The following is a 15538-nucleotide window of genomic DNA, read 5'->3' on the forward strand; positions in this document are numbered from 1 at the left end:
GGGGTGGGGTGGGGAGACAGACTTTAGGTAATGAATATGCACTATAAACGTCGGGAACAGATAGCCTAAGAGGAAACAGTGGGTGATAGTCGTAGTCATAGAGACGACGGACCAGCCACGTGGCTTTCCAAGCAACCACTCCCCACCGTAAATTCAGGCAGAATCATTCTCTACATTCAGGGAAACATTTCTCTTGCCATTCGTTGAACAAGTACGTTATGACTGATTAGGCTTACTTGTCTAATCTTTAATCCTATAGAGGCCTGTCTAGTGTTTTACGGCATTTACGTGTGTCACGCATCAGGCAAAAATCTAGCTAAACATTCATGCAGTCACTCAAACATCAGTCAGAAACCTTCTCTCAAAGATACATTTCTAGTGACCAATCAAAAAACATTTCAGTCCCCCCCCCCCCAACTTTTCACCGACCAGTCCTAGACCTATGTGTCAGTGGAAAGTTGGATGTGAAAACGCTGTCAATCACACTCTTTGTTTGGTATGAGGGGCACGCTCACCAATTTTCTAGGCTTGTCTTATGCAGGCTTGCAGGTGGTAGTGAAAATTTCCCCTTGTCAAGCTTAACCTGTTGGTGTGTTTTGCGGATCGGAGCGTGCGTTTAGAGGGAGTGACCGTGCGTTTATACGACTAAATTATTTTGTAAAAAACCTGTTAGATGACGAAAGTGTGCTCTTGAGCGGAGCGTGCTTTTGTATGGTGGGCGTTTGGGCGGAGACTACTGTACTACCATAAGCGGTGTCAGTACTAGCACCAGGCCTCCAGTACAGGTACTGGGAAGGTGCCAACACCAAGTGGTACAAGTTCTGGGAAGGAGCCAACAGCAAGTGTTCAACAGATTCATCACAGCGGGTGATGTTCCATTGGAACTAAAGCCCCAGTCACTGTGCAGTGTGAAGTAGCTGTGATGTCAGATGCACAGCACAAAGCACAAGGTGACCTTGATACATGCCATCTAGTTCAAAATTTACAACCAACTAAAAATAAGATTATGTTTGTTAAAGTTTAGATTCCGCATCAAATGTGAAAAACTTTGCTTATTTTGATATGCTGATTACGAAAATTAGATCATATTATAGCTTCGAATTATATGTCTAAAAATTTATTTACAAAGTTTAATCCTGCACAGCGATAAATTTCCCGGCTCGTCTCTCACAAGTCTGATGTAGACGACTTTGACCGTTTTTCGCGCCCTTGTCTCCTCGTCGTACCCTCTCCTAGAAAATTTTTTTAAATCAACGCATCGGGGCGGGAGGGGGTCGAACGGAAAAATGCAGCAGTCAGAATACTAGACTTGCAGAGAGCTTCTGACGTCATCTATTCTGAGTTCTCGGCGCCTAGTACCTGTAGTACCTATAAATAACAGAGATTCAAGTTCGCCGGAACCGCCAGGCACTTATTTTCACAAACCCACATACCTACATCCTCAAAGAAACCTGCACAATAACGAGTGGCTGTACATAATTTCAATCATACTTTTTAAAAAGTTTTTCCCGGTGTATTTGAAAATATTTATTATTACACCAATACAGCAAGAAAGTTGTTCAATAAAGAATGAATTTATTTCCTGTCAAAAATATAACGAAGGATATAAATTACACTATTTGACGATTAGGAAGCTTTTCTACTCGAATTTCACCCATATAATCACCCATAAATGACTTGTCTAAGGATGAAATTGACTGTTTGTTTGCTTGAATTAGGAGAAGCACACATAAACACAACAACATCATTTAGTGCAGGGGAAAAATATAACGGACTGACAGAAACAACAGAGGGAAAGTAAAGAAGTAGTACCTATCAGTAGCATTCACAAACACCTGCCAACGAGCTTGAATATATTGAAATTCAAAGAATATTCGCATAATAGTAATAGCCATATTTGTATTTAAAATGAATACTGAAAATAATTTCTCAGTCCAAAGCAAAAGAAATGCAAAAGTTTAAGATTCAATGTAGAACTGCAAGACATTCTGGAACATTATATTATAAAAATAGAACTTAATCCATTCTTATTTCTATCAGGAGAGGAAATGATACCAAAAAAATAGGACATATCATATATATATATAAAATTAAAAACTCAAACTTCCACACTGTAAAATTACAGCTATAAAGTCCCACCTTGACTGAGGTAGGACTTTGCCCACAAACAAAAAGATGGCTTTTTCAGATGCCAACTGTATCCGTTTCCGAATAATCCACATAAACTGAGCAACAGAGATGTCATTGGGGACCAAGAACTTGCGTTTGTCGATTGACTGGATCGGGGACTTCGGTTCCTTCTCCACAATAACCTGAGGATTTTGAACATAATTTTAACTATTACTAGGAGAAAGAAAAAAGATGTATGTCAAGGTCTGAAAGAATTTTTAAAAAGTAAAAACTGATGATGAAAATGATAAACAAATTATTCAAAAACACAAAGAACAAACGACAAATGAGGTTTGATGACGATTAAGAACTTGAAAAGCACAACAATGTCCAACTCCAAGGAGACTTGCTTACACTTCTATGATAAACTTGCAATGACAAACGTGACACGCTATGGAACTGTTGCTGGCACCAAACGTGCAGTACATTTCTCATACTCATACCTATACACTTAAACTTAAAGAATTTGTTAAAACAAAGAGAATAAGTCAATTTACTTGAAATAAGCTACATAAACAGCTAACATGATGAAGGTGAAAATAAAGAAGCAGAAAATGCAAAGTGAAAATACAAAATCACGAATTCTCGGGTATCTTGAACATAATGCTTGGTCCCATTAAGTCCCACTGTTTTCTTTGTATTGACAAAATGGAGTTACTGAACACTCCGAACACACAACACTTGAATCTCGAACAAATCTACTTCGCATTCTCAACTTAAGACTGGGCTTTTCAGCCTTTTTGGCCACAGGTAGGTGTTTCTTTGTTATTACTACAGCCAAAACGTAGTCCTTGTCTCACTACGAGAGGCTGGAGGAAGGGAGATTGGAGAGTGATGCTGACGAATTACGGAAATCTCGAACACTATTTTGAATCCCTGATGAATTCGAGTTACCTGTGTTTGACTATATCTTTATCTACTGCTTAGTGTACGACTGTCATAAAGTGAGCAGTGAATATAAACCACAATTAGACCCTTTTGACCCCATGTCACCAAACTCAGCTTTAACTCAGCAACCACATTTTGTACCATGACTTATCAGACCCTGACACCAGTGTAAATGGGTCTTATACCTCTACAAAAACAGCATCAAACCTCAGTAACAATACTAACATGATCAGGGCAAGGAGTATAGCCTTCTGCCTTGCCCAAAATGCCAAATCACTGTTCTCAGTACAATAACATTTGAAACTTAATACTCTCTGCAGCATTTAACTTGTATATAGAATTCATTATAATTTGAGTTTGTTGATGTTTTGGTGGGTTTGCCTCCTCAACATCACTTTAAAAGAAATTGTGCCTAACGCTTGCAAACAACATAAAACTTACCGGAATTCTCTCTGGGTATTTAGCTCGAATCTTTGAAGACTCTCGAGACCTGACCTCTGCAGGCAATACAGAAGATGAGCGTTAAATTACATAGTACTGTTATATAACATCAAACACAAAAATAGAACATGGATACCACTGACAGTTAAAAATTCTCTTTGCAATCTACCTGTATTCTTGGTCTTGCTCTGTTGTCTTTTTAAACTTATTCTTAAGGCTGCCATAAATAGTCTTGATAGAACCAATTTTAAATACAGACCATTAGAACTTTCTTTTGAGGTGTCAACCTGCATAGGCAATCATTATTCCCTTAAACTTCATCAAAATATGTTGATCACGGTAAATTAAATAAATAAATTTTTTAATGTATTCCTTACAACACATTTAGAATTTACTTCTTTTTCAAATATTACCATCCACTCTATTTTCTTCACATCTAAAAACAATGCTATAAGACCATTTCCTGTTTCAGCAATGTCTCAAAGCAACTGAAGGTCTTTTGTTGATGTTGTTGAAAAACACTCCCCAACAAGAAGAAACAACGCCAAATAGAGATAAAAATTATGTTACATTATTCTATAACAAGCTGCCCATGTTCCTTTAGCACTAGCACAACAGCTTAGAGCTTGGGGCAAAGGTCATCATAATATATCGCTTTCAACCGCCACTACGTCATCATCATTGCTTTTCTCATCCGGCACCAGGGTATAGGCCCCCGACACTTTCCATCTTTCTCTATCCAGGGATAGCCTCTTGACGTTATTATTCCATGTCTTCCCATTTGTCTGTAAATCAATTTCAGTGATTCTTTTCCTCGTTCCACGAAGTCTTCCCTTTGATCATTTACCCTATGGATTCTAATCCAACACTTTCTTTGTTATACAGCTGCCTGACTTCTTGAGAGTATGTCCAATCCATCGCCACCGCCTTCTTCCTACTTTTCTGTAAATCAATTTCTGTGATTCTTTTCCACGTTCCACGAGGTCTTCCCCTTGATCATTTACCCTATGGATTCCAACCCAACACTTTCTTTTTATGCAGCTGCCTGACTTCCTGAGAGTATGTCCAATCCATCGCCATCGCCTTCTTCCTCCTTCATCTCTAACTGGGATCTGTCTTGTTTTCCTTAGCACTCCTCTTTGGTGACTCTGTCTTTCCATCTGATCTTCAGTAACTTTCTTAGACACTTTTAATAGAAAAACTGGATCCTCTTTATGCAACTCTGAGACGCGTTCCATGTCTTACATCCATAAAACAATACTGAGTTCACATTTGAACAGAAAATCCTCAGCAATGTTTGAAGTGAAATATCTCTAGTTTTCCAAATCCTACTCAAAGATATGAAAGCAGCCTGTGCTTTTCTCAATTCAGGACTTTATTTCAGCACCTGTTCCTCCCTCTCTGTCAATTATACTCCCAAGATAGTAGAAGGATTCGACGTCTTCTAGTGCATTTCCTTCTATTGTGACCTGCTCCTTTCGTTGTGAACCTGTCCTTAGGACCTTGGACTTTCCGAAGAGGATCCTCAATCCAACAGACTCTGATAGGCTGTTTAATACTTGAAGTCTTTTTTTCTTTTCTTTTTTTTTTTATAGTAGAGGGTTTTACGGCGCTCGCAAGAGCATAAGGTCATACGAACGACAAGGGGTGGGTGTCAACAGAGAAGTCTTTACAGGGAATCAGACTTAAACTGCTCACCTTTCTAGCTTCAACAACACAAGGTCTGCTTCGACTATCAAGGCACCCCAAAATAGCAGGTCACAAGAGAGTGACAAACATACAAAAGAAGTAGAGGAAAATGACAATAGTAAGGATCAGGAAAGAAAAAGCAGCAGTTCCCTGTTGTAGATCAGGCACCGTTATGAGCGTGACATGAGTCAGCCCATTTACAATTCTACTATGCTTGAACGAGAAATGTCCCCCCTTTGGGAATGGCCTAAAGACACTTCATATCATCTTTGCTTGCATCTCTTCCTGAGTGTGTGACAGAAGCACCAAGTCGTCGGCAAAATCCAACTGCGTCCATGGTGATCACTGTATACCATTTCTGTGTCCTCTGACGGTTTCCTTCATCAGCCAATGGACAGCCAATATGAAGAGGAAAGGTGAAAGTTAACATCCCTGTTTCACACCAGTCTTGATGTCAAAGCTGTCAGTGAGCTGGCCATCATGTACAACCCTGCAACTTGTCCCCTCCTAACATACACTTGATGAGGTCACCAACTTTCTGTGGGATTCCGTGATATCCCATTATCTTCCATAGCGTTGCTCGGTCTATACTGTCAAAGGCCTTCTCATAGTCAAGGACGTTGACGATCAGCAGGGAGTTCCACTCCAAGGACTGTTCCACAATGATCCTCAGCATGGCAATCTGGTCGGTGGTTGGGCGATTTTTCCGGTAACCAGTCTGTTTGTTCATCCTGTAGTCCTGGATCCACTGCAGTCTTCATTCTCTCCAGAAAGATTTTGTTGAAGACCTTACCTGGTATAAAGAAAAGAGTGATCCCTCTGTAGTTGCAGCAGTGGCTGAGAGCCCCCCTCTTTTTTTGGAAGCTTCATGAGGTGTCTTTCTTTCCAATCCTTTGGGAACTTGCCCTCATTACAGATCCTGGTAAACAGTGGGAGGAGGAGGTGTGTCGCCACATTGGCATCTGCTTTTAGGGCCTCAGGTGGAATCTGATCAGGACCAGCCACTTTACCTTTGTTTAGCTTCTTAATGGCATCGAGAGCCTCTTGTTTTGAAAGACCATCACAGAAGATTGGTAACTTATTTCTTGCTGGCAGGATGTTTGGTAGGTTACTCAGTGATGGTCTGTTCAGAAGACTGTTGAAAAGCTCTACCCATCGTTACGATGGCTTTCTCCTCTTGGTCCTTTACTGGTACTTCAGGTTTCCCATATTCTCCAGCAAGAGTCTTCGTAGTCTGGTAAAGGATTTGCATGTGTGCCCTCCTACAGCTGCGTCCTCTGCCTTCTCTGCCAGCCTGTTCATCAATTCCTCTGTGTTTTTTTCTCAGTGAATTCTTTATATCCTTAGCAGTAGTCCTGTACTGCTCCAATACATCCGCTCTTGATCCTCTTGTTCTACTAGCATTTGTTTCGGCTTTCAGCTGTCTTCTAATCCTAATATACAGGTAAGCTGCAGAAATATTTCATTTGAGAAAGTAGATCTACCAATACTGTAGAAGACAAGAAGCCGTTTGGGCCACTTTTCATTACTTAGAACTACAGAGTAAAAGCAAAATCATTAGAATAGAAAGGAGTCTGATGAGCTCATTAAAAAAACACCCAATTTTAGACCAGTACTAAAGAATTTGGAACAGTAAAAAAAAGATTAAATGCTAATGTTGAAAATGATTTGGGTAGGTAATAGGGTCACTATTATTTTGATTTTGGTGTTTTCATGGAATTAGCATGGCTAAATTTCACAATGTATGAAAATACAACCCCCTACTCTCCCCAACCTGATACACTCATTCACCCTATTATAAATGAAAAATGCCTACCCTATTACCTACAAATATGGATATGCTATCACTTTTAATTTCAAGGCTTCCAGGCAATAAGTAATTGGGAATTTTTAAATTTCATGACCTCTATGAATTACACAGTAAAGAGAAAATGGCCGTCAAAGATGAAAATAATCTTCTGAGATCCCTGTGAGCTGTCAATAAAAAACATGATTTTGAGAAATGACTATCAACAAAGTCAATTTAAATACATACACCGGATTTGCTACTTAGTCTCATTCATTCATGTTTTCAATAGAGCAAAAACCTCAAAAACAATATTGCCCCTAAAAAAGACAGCTAATGTTGAGGGGGATGAACCACCCTGAAACAGAAAGAAGGTTAAAACTTCTTTATCACCTGAGTTGGGAGACCATGTAAAGGATGTGTTCAGCTTGTGTCTTGAAAGGAGTTGTTGAGAGGTGTAGAAGAAAATGTTCCATATGAGAATATGCATGGAATGTTGTGAGCAAGACGTTCAAATAATTATTTGTCAGTGTGAAAAAAAATGTTAGTTTTTCTTGCTTTAAGAAAAAGGAGTTCAACGTGGACAGTTTTGGGAAACAATCTTTCATGGGTGACAAGAGGCCCGAGATGTGAAATTAGTTTGACCAATGCCTGCCGCCCTGACTGTATGACAAGTTGAGATAAGAGCTCCTCGAATTTTTGTTAAATGCGCAGGAGTGGGTAGCATTGGCTAACCGTGCTTGTCACACCGATAGGTGGTGGGCTAAGGGTGGAAGCAACGGAGATGTTAAAACCGGGGGTGAGAATAGTGCAGTTGTAGGCCTTTCACCCGGGGTGAGATCCAATTACAGAGTTTTCCACACCTTTTCCTCGCCAATTCGGACTACAATTTTATCAGCAAACCCGAGTAGTAGTGTCCTGCAACTGTTTTTCAATTTTCCAGGTAGTCAGTCATGATGATACCTTCACAATCCCAGAAACACTACATCTTAGTTTAGTTTTAGTAGAGGTTTTACAGAGCTCGCAACTGCATAAGGTCATATGAGCGCCAGGATTTATGTCTGTCTACTAACTGTCTAGATCTAGACCTAGGCCATAGATCTAGAGGAACAGGTCTACCCTGAGCCGAGAGGGCGCTGAAACTCTCCTACCGGGTCTGTATACTTCGTGACTTTGTTCCCGGTTACCGGGTCTGTATACACTCCCTTTCAATAAATGGTAAACCCGCTTGTCCAGTTCTTCAAAATGTAAGTCTGTGTCCATCACTAGAACCTAGATCTACTACTAGATGACTAGATCTAGGAAAATGTAAGCTCACCAACAAGCTCCACAATTCAAATAATTGTACCGATAACTAGTTAGAGTTATTCGCATAGCACAATTGTACGGATAACTAAATCGAAGTGACTATTCAGACTCGAGTCCGCATAGACAAAAATTAAATGAAGTGGCTAGCCGTACTTAGATCAAGGTTTGGCCCTATCCACTCAAACCTGTTGAGTACAGAGGTCTCATTAGATCTAGATCTAGATCTAGTAATTATTCAGGTTTAAATTGCAAGTCAGAAAGGCACCTTTTGGTTTTCTCTGAAACACAAATACTTTAGGCTTTGCAAACTAAAAGTACGACAAGCCTGCCAGTCTAGCTGTACTTATTTTAGGCCCTATTAACATTAGAAAACAGGAGGTTTAAAATACATGCACGGTCATTAAGGCACCTGGTTTCGTCTCAAATACCAACACTTTGGGTACTGCAAACTAAAAATGTATGTATGAATGTATAGTATAAGGTTTTACGGCGCTCGCAACTACTAAGGTCATATGAGCGCGCGAAACACAAGCTGTTCACCTTTGCAAAAGTTCACTTCACGACTGGTTTACTAATTGACTTTAAAATGCTAAAAAGTTAAAATATTTAAATTCAGTGTAAATACATTTGTGATTTAAAACAACTCTTTTAAGTAACAATAAAAATTTTAAATAATATCAAATTCACTCTACAACTCGCCATAAAGGCCAATGGCCTTTATAAAATTTAAAATTCTGCTGGGAACAACGACGGAAAAAATATCCTGCAATTTCTTGCATTTATAATATTTCCTTCGGATCTCTCCAAAGTCTAGACATTCTGTTAAAATGTGTCTAATGGTATAATCTGTGTCGCATCCGACACAGAACGGCTTCTCATCTCCCTGTAGGAGGTATTTGTGGGTCAGGGCCGTGTGTCCGATGCGCAATCGAGTAAAAATGACTTCGTCTCTTCCTGAGAGGTCCGAAGGATTTCGCTGTTCTAGTTTGGGTTTTATTTCATATAGTTTATTATTTTTCTGGTTTTCCCAGTGCAGAGATGCCAACCACAGAAAACCGAAATGAGTATTGGGAAATATGAAAATGTGTATTTTCAGGGGAAAATGTGTATTCCCCACGACCGACCTACCAACTAGTAAAATGTCCAGGGTGTCCAGCAATATTTCCTGAAAAAAATTTACCAGCTCATCATCTCGCAAAAAGGGAGCACACATGCGTACAATATACATGTATCCAGTCAACAACATGTCAGTGTTCAGTGTCGTACTGGGGTTTTGTTTGACTTAAGTACATGTATTTCAGTATCATAATATTTTCCTCTCATTATTATATAAAAAATTAATCCTGCTTTGAGCGTTCGGAAGGGCCCAGAACAAAATTTTCGACTATCAAGAACCAGTCTGGGTGTCAAGATTTATGTTATGAACTGACAGGCTAAAATTTTTGCTCATACCCAAAGAAGAGCAATAACTTGAATGGCTCAAGTAGACCCGTGCACTGTGAGAGTTGTAGCAACTGTGAGAGGGCAAGATGCAGTGACACTGAAAATCTGCCAGTCTTGAACCGAAAGCTACAACATTCACTGTAGGTATAATTTACTATCACCCATCCAATGAAACGCGAACACTTTATTTCAATAACACAGACTTGCAAAGAATGAAGGGTCCCGATTCCGCACACGGCCTGCACCAACGCGCGCTTTGCAGAAAGCTCTAATCAAAATTCTGAAATTTGCTTCCAAGTTTTTGTCCTCTGGTGTTGACTTCGCCCCCCGAGTGTATCTTTTTAAAAAAAATCAATAATCCCCTTCCCTATTCCGTAGTCCTATACTTCGCAACGCAGTTACTCCCACCAAAGATGGTCTTTGCTCACACGATGCCGCTTTTATTTAAGATGCGAATGCACGCAGGTTCATTGAACGGTCGCGATGGCGAGCCAGACAATCTAAAAATCGGACGACGCTTGTATTTTCTTTTCTTTCTTTCCTACACGTGACAGCACAGAGACGAGTCCGAGTGTTGATTAACTTTTATTTGCACGGCAACACAGTGTTTACTGCACAACCTGCATGTCACAAATGTTGCGTTATCAGACTACCGCTGGCAAACTTCTCGGTGGTAACGAAAGCGAAAGTGGATCTTGATTTTCCCGATCGAGCATCTGTGTCACATACACTTCCGCCTGCCGCCTTAGCCGCCTGTTCGCGTGAAACGTACTCTCGGACAGGGAAAAGGTGAACGAATATATCACAATCGCGACCGGCAAAAATGAAGTTACTGACCTTATCGGACTTGGTTTTCAAATATTCCAGTTCCGCGATACTGATACAAAAGATGGGACTTGAGATAATTAGGTTTACTCGCCCAAGCGGAATCTCGTATTTTTCGCATTCCAGGATGCATACTTTTTCATGAAAAGTCGTATCCGCGTATTTTCCGCAAAAAAATCGTACTAAAATACGTAAAATCGTACTGGTTGGCATCTCTGCTAATTCAGAAAACCAGGAACCTGCTGGTCCATCCTCCACTTCTGGTCTCCCTCCGCTGCCTCCCCCTCAAAAAAAAAAGGAGCAAAAATAAGCCTCGTACGACATGTAATCAAGAAAATCAGGAACCTGCTGGTCAATCATCCACTTCTGGTCTCTGTCCACTGCCTCCCCCTAAAAAGAAACAGCGGCTGGGATCAAGTAATACTAATATAATATAATAGTGAGAACCCTGCGCCTGTTCCTGCGGTAAACGTCCTCATCCGATGCCTAAATATTCCGGACTTCGATCTCTTCAATGATTCGGATAATAAAATGCAGGTCCGTTTACAACTTTGTCTCGTCCCCCCTTCTCTCTCTCTAATCTCTCTCTCTCGTGGTATTCTCACAGCCCTCACTCACTCCGCCTCGTCGCCAGGAACTAGTTCGCGTAGCGGTCGATTAGGACCCATGACTGTACATGTAGATCTAAGTATAAGTCCGTTGTTTGCCTAGTGCGCATTAATACATATAAACACGGCGGGTCCACCAAAGTTCAATCAGAGAGTTTACAATAATACTACTGTAATCCCTATCTGGTTCAATCCAGCCCCTATGATCTTTGTCCTTGCGCAATGAGGGAAAAAAATGAGGAAATGGTCAGCCCGATTTCCATCCTTCTTTTGAAACACCCTGTGCGAATATAACTTCATAGTATTCGCACACTCTGTGCGAATAAAATTTCATAATATTCGCACACCCTGTGCGAATAACTATGTGTACAGCCATCTCAAAATTCAGGGGAGGCATTTCGGGATGAGTAAACCATGCACGTGAGAGAAACAAAATCGAAGTGACTATTTCTCCGAACGTTCGGAGAAATAGTGCCGATCTTTATTTCTCCGAACGGTTTCCGGCTTCCGGTCTCGTGATTTTTTGCCTATTTATTGCGAGAGTTCAGCGCCAACTTAATAACTTTCATTCTGCCTCTGGCTCTGGTCTGGGAAGGAACACCACATGGCAAGCCCGCCAACATACAACCTTCAGTAACACCCACCACCATCCTGCACATGTACACACACAAACTTATACACACACTAACTAAACATGATCAGTGGGCAACTTTTGAACGTACGACGAGCTGAGTTGTGGATGGAGAAACAGTGTGAGTGACAGAACGGGTGAAAGGAAGAATTTACGAGTGTATCCACAGGCGACAGCAACTACAAGACGACGACACTGACCCCCCTGGCCTGGTCCACAGCTCACGAACGAAAGGAATGTTGCTAAGGCAGTGTTTTACCTATATTATTGTCCATGGTTCGCAGGGAGCAAGGGAATGAGTGAGATTTTCTTTGTGTGTGCCTGGAGGGAGGGGGTGGGGTGTGAAAGTCATGAGAACGGAGATGAGCCGCGGGAGAGAACACGGGAATTGAATGAATGAGTGAAACTGAAAGAGAGGAACGACTCATGAGCACTAAAGTGAATGTATCCTGTTTTTTTATTTTTGTATACTTCGAACTGTTACTGAATAAAGGCTGAAATAAAGCCCGAAAAACACACACACACTCACTCCTCACTCTCCCCTTACATACTTACTACCACACACAGACACACTCACACACGCACATGCATAGAGACACACACACACACACACACACACACACACACACACACACACACACACACAGGAGCAAATTTTTGGGTCTATATCTATTTCAATTTTCAAGAGCTAGTCCAGAGATTTTTAGATGAGTGTAAAAACGTGAAAAAGAAAGATTTCACAACAGAATTAAATCAAAATTAGTCGAACAGCCCATATAAACACCACAAAAATGTGTGTGTGTCAACCTAGAAGAACCCATAAAAGTGCGTAAATTATTTTTTTTTAAAGTACAGGATATTACATGTAAATTATGGAATCACACACATTAAGGGGCCTGCCAGTGTCAGTACATTTAATCGGTTTTGGTGGAACGTACGCTCTAACATAAAACATTTAAAACTATATATATACATGTATATATATATTTAGAATCTAATGAAGGTAGGTACTAGGAACATCAAATTAAATGACGTTACACTATGCAACGTCCCCCCCACCTTTCCCCAACAAAAAAAAATTGATGGAAAAACAACACATCAGAACAATAACAAGAAAAAAAGTTACACACTAACAAAATAAAACACCACAAAGAGTCAAAGAGGGAAAAATAAAAGTAACTGTACGTATTCAACAAATCAACGTGGTGACAACAAGTGAGAAAGAGACTATGTGAAGCTAAGGGAACTTTCTTTCAAAAGTAAAGAGGTTTGGTTTCTTTCTTTTTTTTCTTTTAAATTTGACTTTTATTCCCCGACCAAAAAATGCCAAAAAATCGAGCCATGATTGATTGGTCGCAGCAGCGACAAACGCTGAAGCTAGTTCTATGTGTCGTTATCAATAACCCTCCGTAGATCTAGATGTAGACAGCACACGAATGAACACAACACATTAAGTTTAAGAGCAGCACCCTTCAAAGGCAACACGTCATATATCTGTAGGGCCACCTCTATTCTCACCCGGGATGAGAATAGTGCAGGCGAGTCTTTTGGCTATTCTCACCCGGTGCGCGTTCACCGTTATAGCCTAGATCTAGGCCAACAAATTTTGCGTTCACCCTAAACCACAGAATTCTACACTGTGATAACAGAAAAATTGTAGAATTCTGTGCTGTGAATCTGTGAACAAACGTTCCATTACAACTGTACTTGTAGCCTACTAAAAGCGTACAATTTTGTCTGTGGGCAGTGGAGAGAGAGTGAGAGAGAGAACAAAACAAAATGGCGACCCGTGTAGTTCGGCTCGATTCGAAAAGTTAAATAGCCGTAGCATCTTTGTAGACAACCAAATTAATTTACTTTTGTGTTTTAACATCATTTTTTAACTTTGAGTTGGTCAATTTGATCGTCCACACCGATAGACAGTATTCAGAAAGAGACAGAGAGAGAGAGAGAAGAGGGGAGGAGTAGATCTTGCGAGAACTTCCGGGCGGGTGAGAATAGCCACTTTCTATCTGTAGCGAAAAACTGTTTGGAACTGTAGTATTTTTTTATATAAATATTTACTGCGGACATTTTTTAGACCGATTGAACCATATTGTATACGAACAATCTTTCTTTGGTAGGTCTATACTCTATATAGATCTAATATCCGAAATTTGGGGGAAAGGATGTGATTTCAGAGTGTTCGGAGAAATAGTGCCCAGCTTTATTTTCCCGAACGTTCGGAGAAATAGTGCCTAGCTTTATTTTGCCTGGAAATTCTCGCGCTGCTCCTCTCTCTCTCTCTCTTTCTCTCTCTCTCTCCACTGCCCACAGACAAAATTGGGCGCTTTTTCGGTAGTTCCCACCCCCCTTATTTGATTGAGCCTGACCTAGATTCTACATCTAGATCTATATACGTGAGAATAGAGGTGGCCTAAAAAATGACGATTTTATTTAGAGCAAAAAAACATGGCCGGTCTAGATTCTAGATTAGATCTAGAAAAATCTAGATCTAGATCTAGATTTATCTAGATCTAGATCTATATTGGACCCCAAAAAAGGAAAATAGGGTTAAATAGATATCTAGATCTAGATCTAATCTAGACTCTAGATCTAACTATCCGCTTGTTGGAGGAGGTGGGACCAACTTTATTACTTACCGAGAGTGTGTTCCTCTTTGAACTTGAACTTCATGCCTCGGGTTTGATTTGTGGACACCTGTAGATCTAGATCTAGATCTAGGTATATATATATATATATATATAGATCTATGACAAAGTTGGTTAAAAAAAAGCGTCTGTAACTTGAAACTCGGATCAGGACCGCATGAATTAAAACAAACGGTTTGACAATTAGATCTAGATAAGTAAGAGTGGCCTAGAGTAAGGAGTAGATTCTTGCAAGTGTGATGTTGTTATTGTTATGTTGACCCGCTGTGCCAGGTTTTGTACACAGATCGGGTCAAAATGCCGGAGTGCCTTCAAATATGAAGTCATTCATCTAATGATCCTGTCAACTTCGGGTTAATCACTCCTGTGATAAAATTTTGATAATAAATTTGAGCTAACTAGTAATATAATAGCTAATATCTTCAGCAATTGTATTTATTCACAGAAATAGTTCAACGCCAATTAGCAATTCTTCTGAATAAGCGGCGTGTGACAATTGAAGACGAGGCTAGACTAGCTTCGATCAACAGGGGTGTGTTCAGAACACAGAATTCTACACTTCGTGTAGAATTCTGTGGTTCAGAATAAACTCAACCAGTCACGTCACGCCAGTCGAGGCAAAGATCGTGTAATTGATATTATTAATACTATGTCGACCAGGGATAATGAGCTAGACTAACTACGATACTATAACCATTGTTGCGATATACATATATATGAAAAGATTGGACAGCAAACTGCATGAGTTCGATCAGTGAACATCTGGCAGCTTAAAATCATAAATAATTTTCCTCGTTTTTGCTAGTCAGGCCTAATTTTCAGTTTTCTTTTATCTTCCTTCTCATTCATTCACCCAATCCTTTTTCCTGTTCAAAATTTTTCGTTCTTTTTTATTTTATTTGTGTGTTCATTTTTGTTCCTTTAATTTAACTCTGTACCCCCTCTTCTCCTCCCCAAAGTTGACATAGATCTATGTACACTTACACACCAGTGGCGGTGGGTAGTGAAGGGCTTACGGGCTTGAGCCCCTCACCCCACCCCCTCCACACCCCGACTCTATCCCTTTGTTAATTAAAGTTACTTAAATAACGAAATAGGC

At 40.2% G+C, this 15538-nt stretch overlaps 1 protein-coding gene across 1 annotated transcript in view; it reads right to left on the bottom strand.

Annotated features, from left to right (window-relative positions):
- Nucleotides 1-14508, bottom strand: part of LOC101858355 (gamma-aminobutyric acid receptor-associated protein-like 2) — a gene marked incomplete at its 5' end in the record, with an annotated part of 18118 nt that extends 3610 nt beyond the window's left edge. The window contains 3 exon segments of the mRNA XM_005106223.2: nt 2140-2312; nt 3499-3554; nt 14431-14508. Coding sequence (XP_005106280.1) covers nt 2140-2312; nt 3499-3554; nt 14431-14464 — 263 coding nt within the window.
- Nucleotides 14509-15538: the final 1030 nt, after the last annotated feature.

The sequence above is a fragment of the Aplysia californica genome, unplaced genomic scaffold, assembly GCF_000002075.1.
Source record: "Aplysia californica isolate F4 #8 unplaced genomic scaffold, AplCal3.0 scaffold00520, whole genome shotgun sequence".
In the NCBI taxonomy this organism is placed as follows: domain Eukaryota; kingdom Metazoa; phylum Mollusca; class Gastropoda; order Aplysiida; family Aplysiidae; genus Aplysia; species Aplysia californica.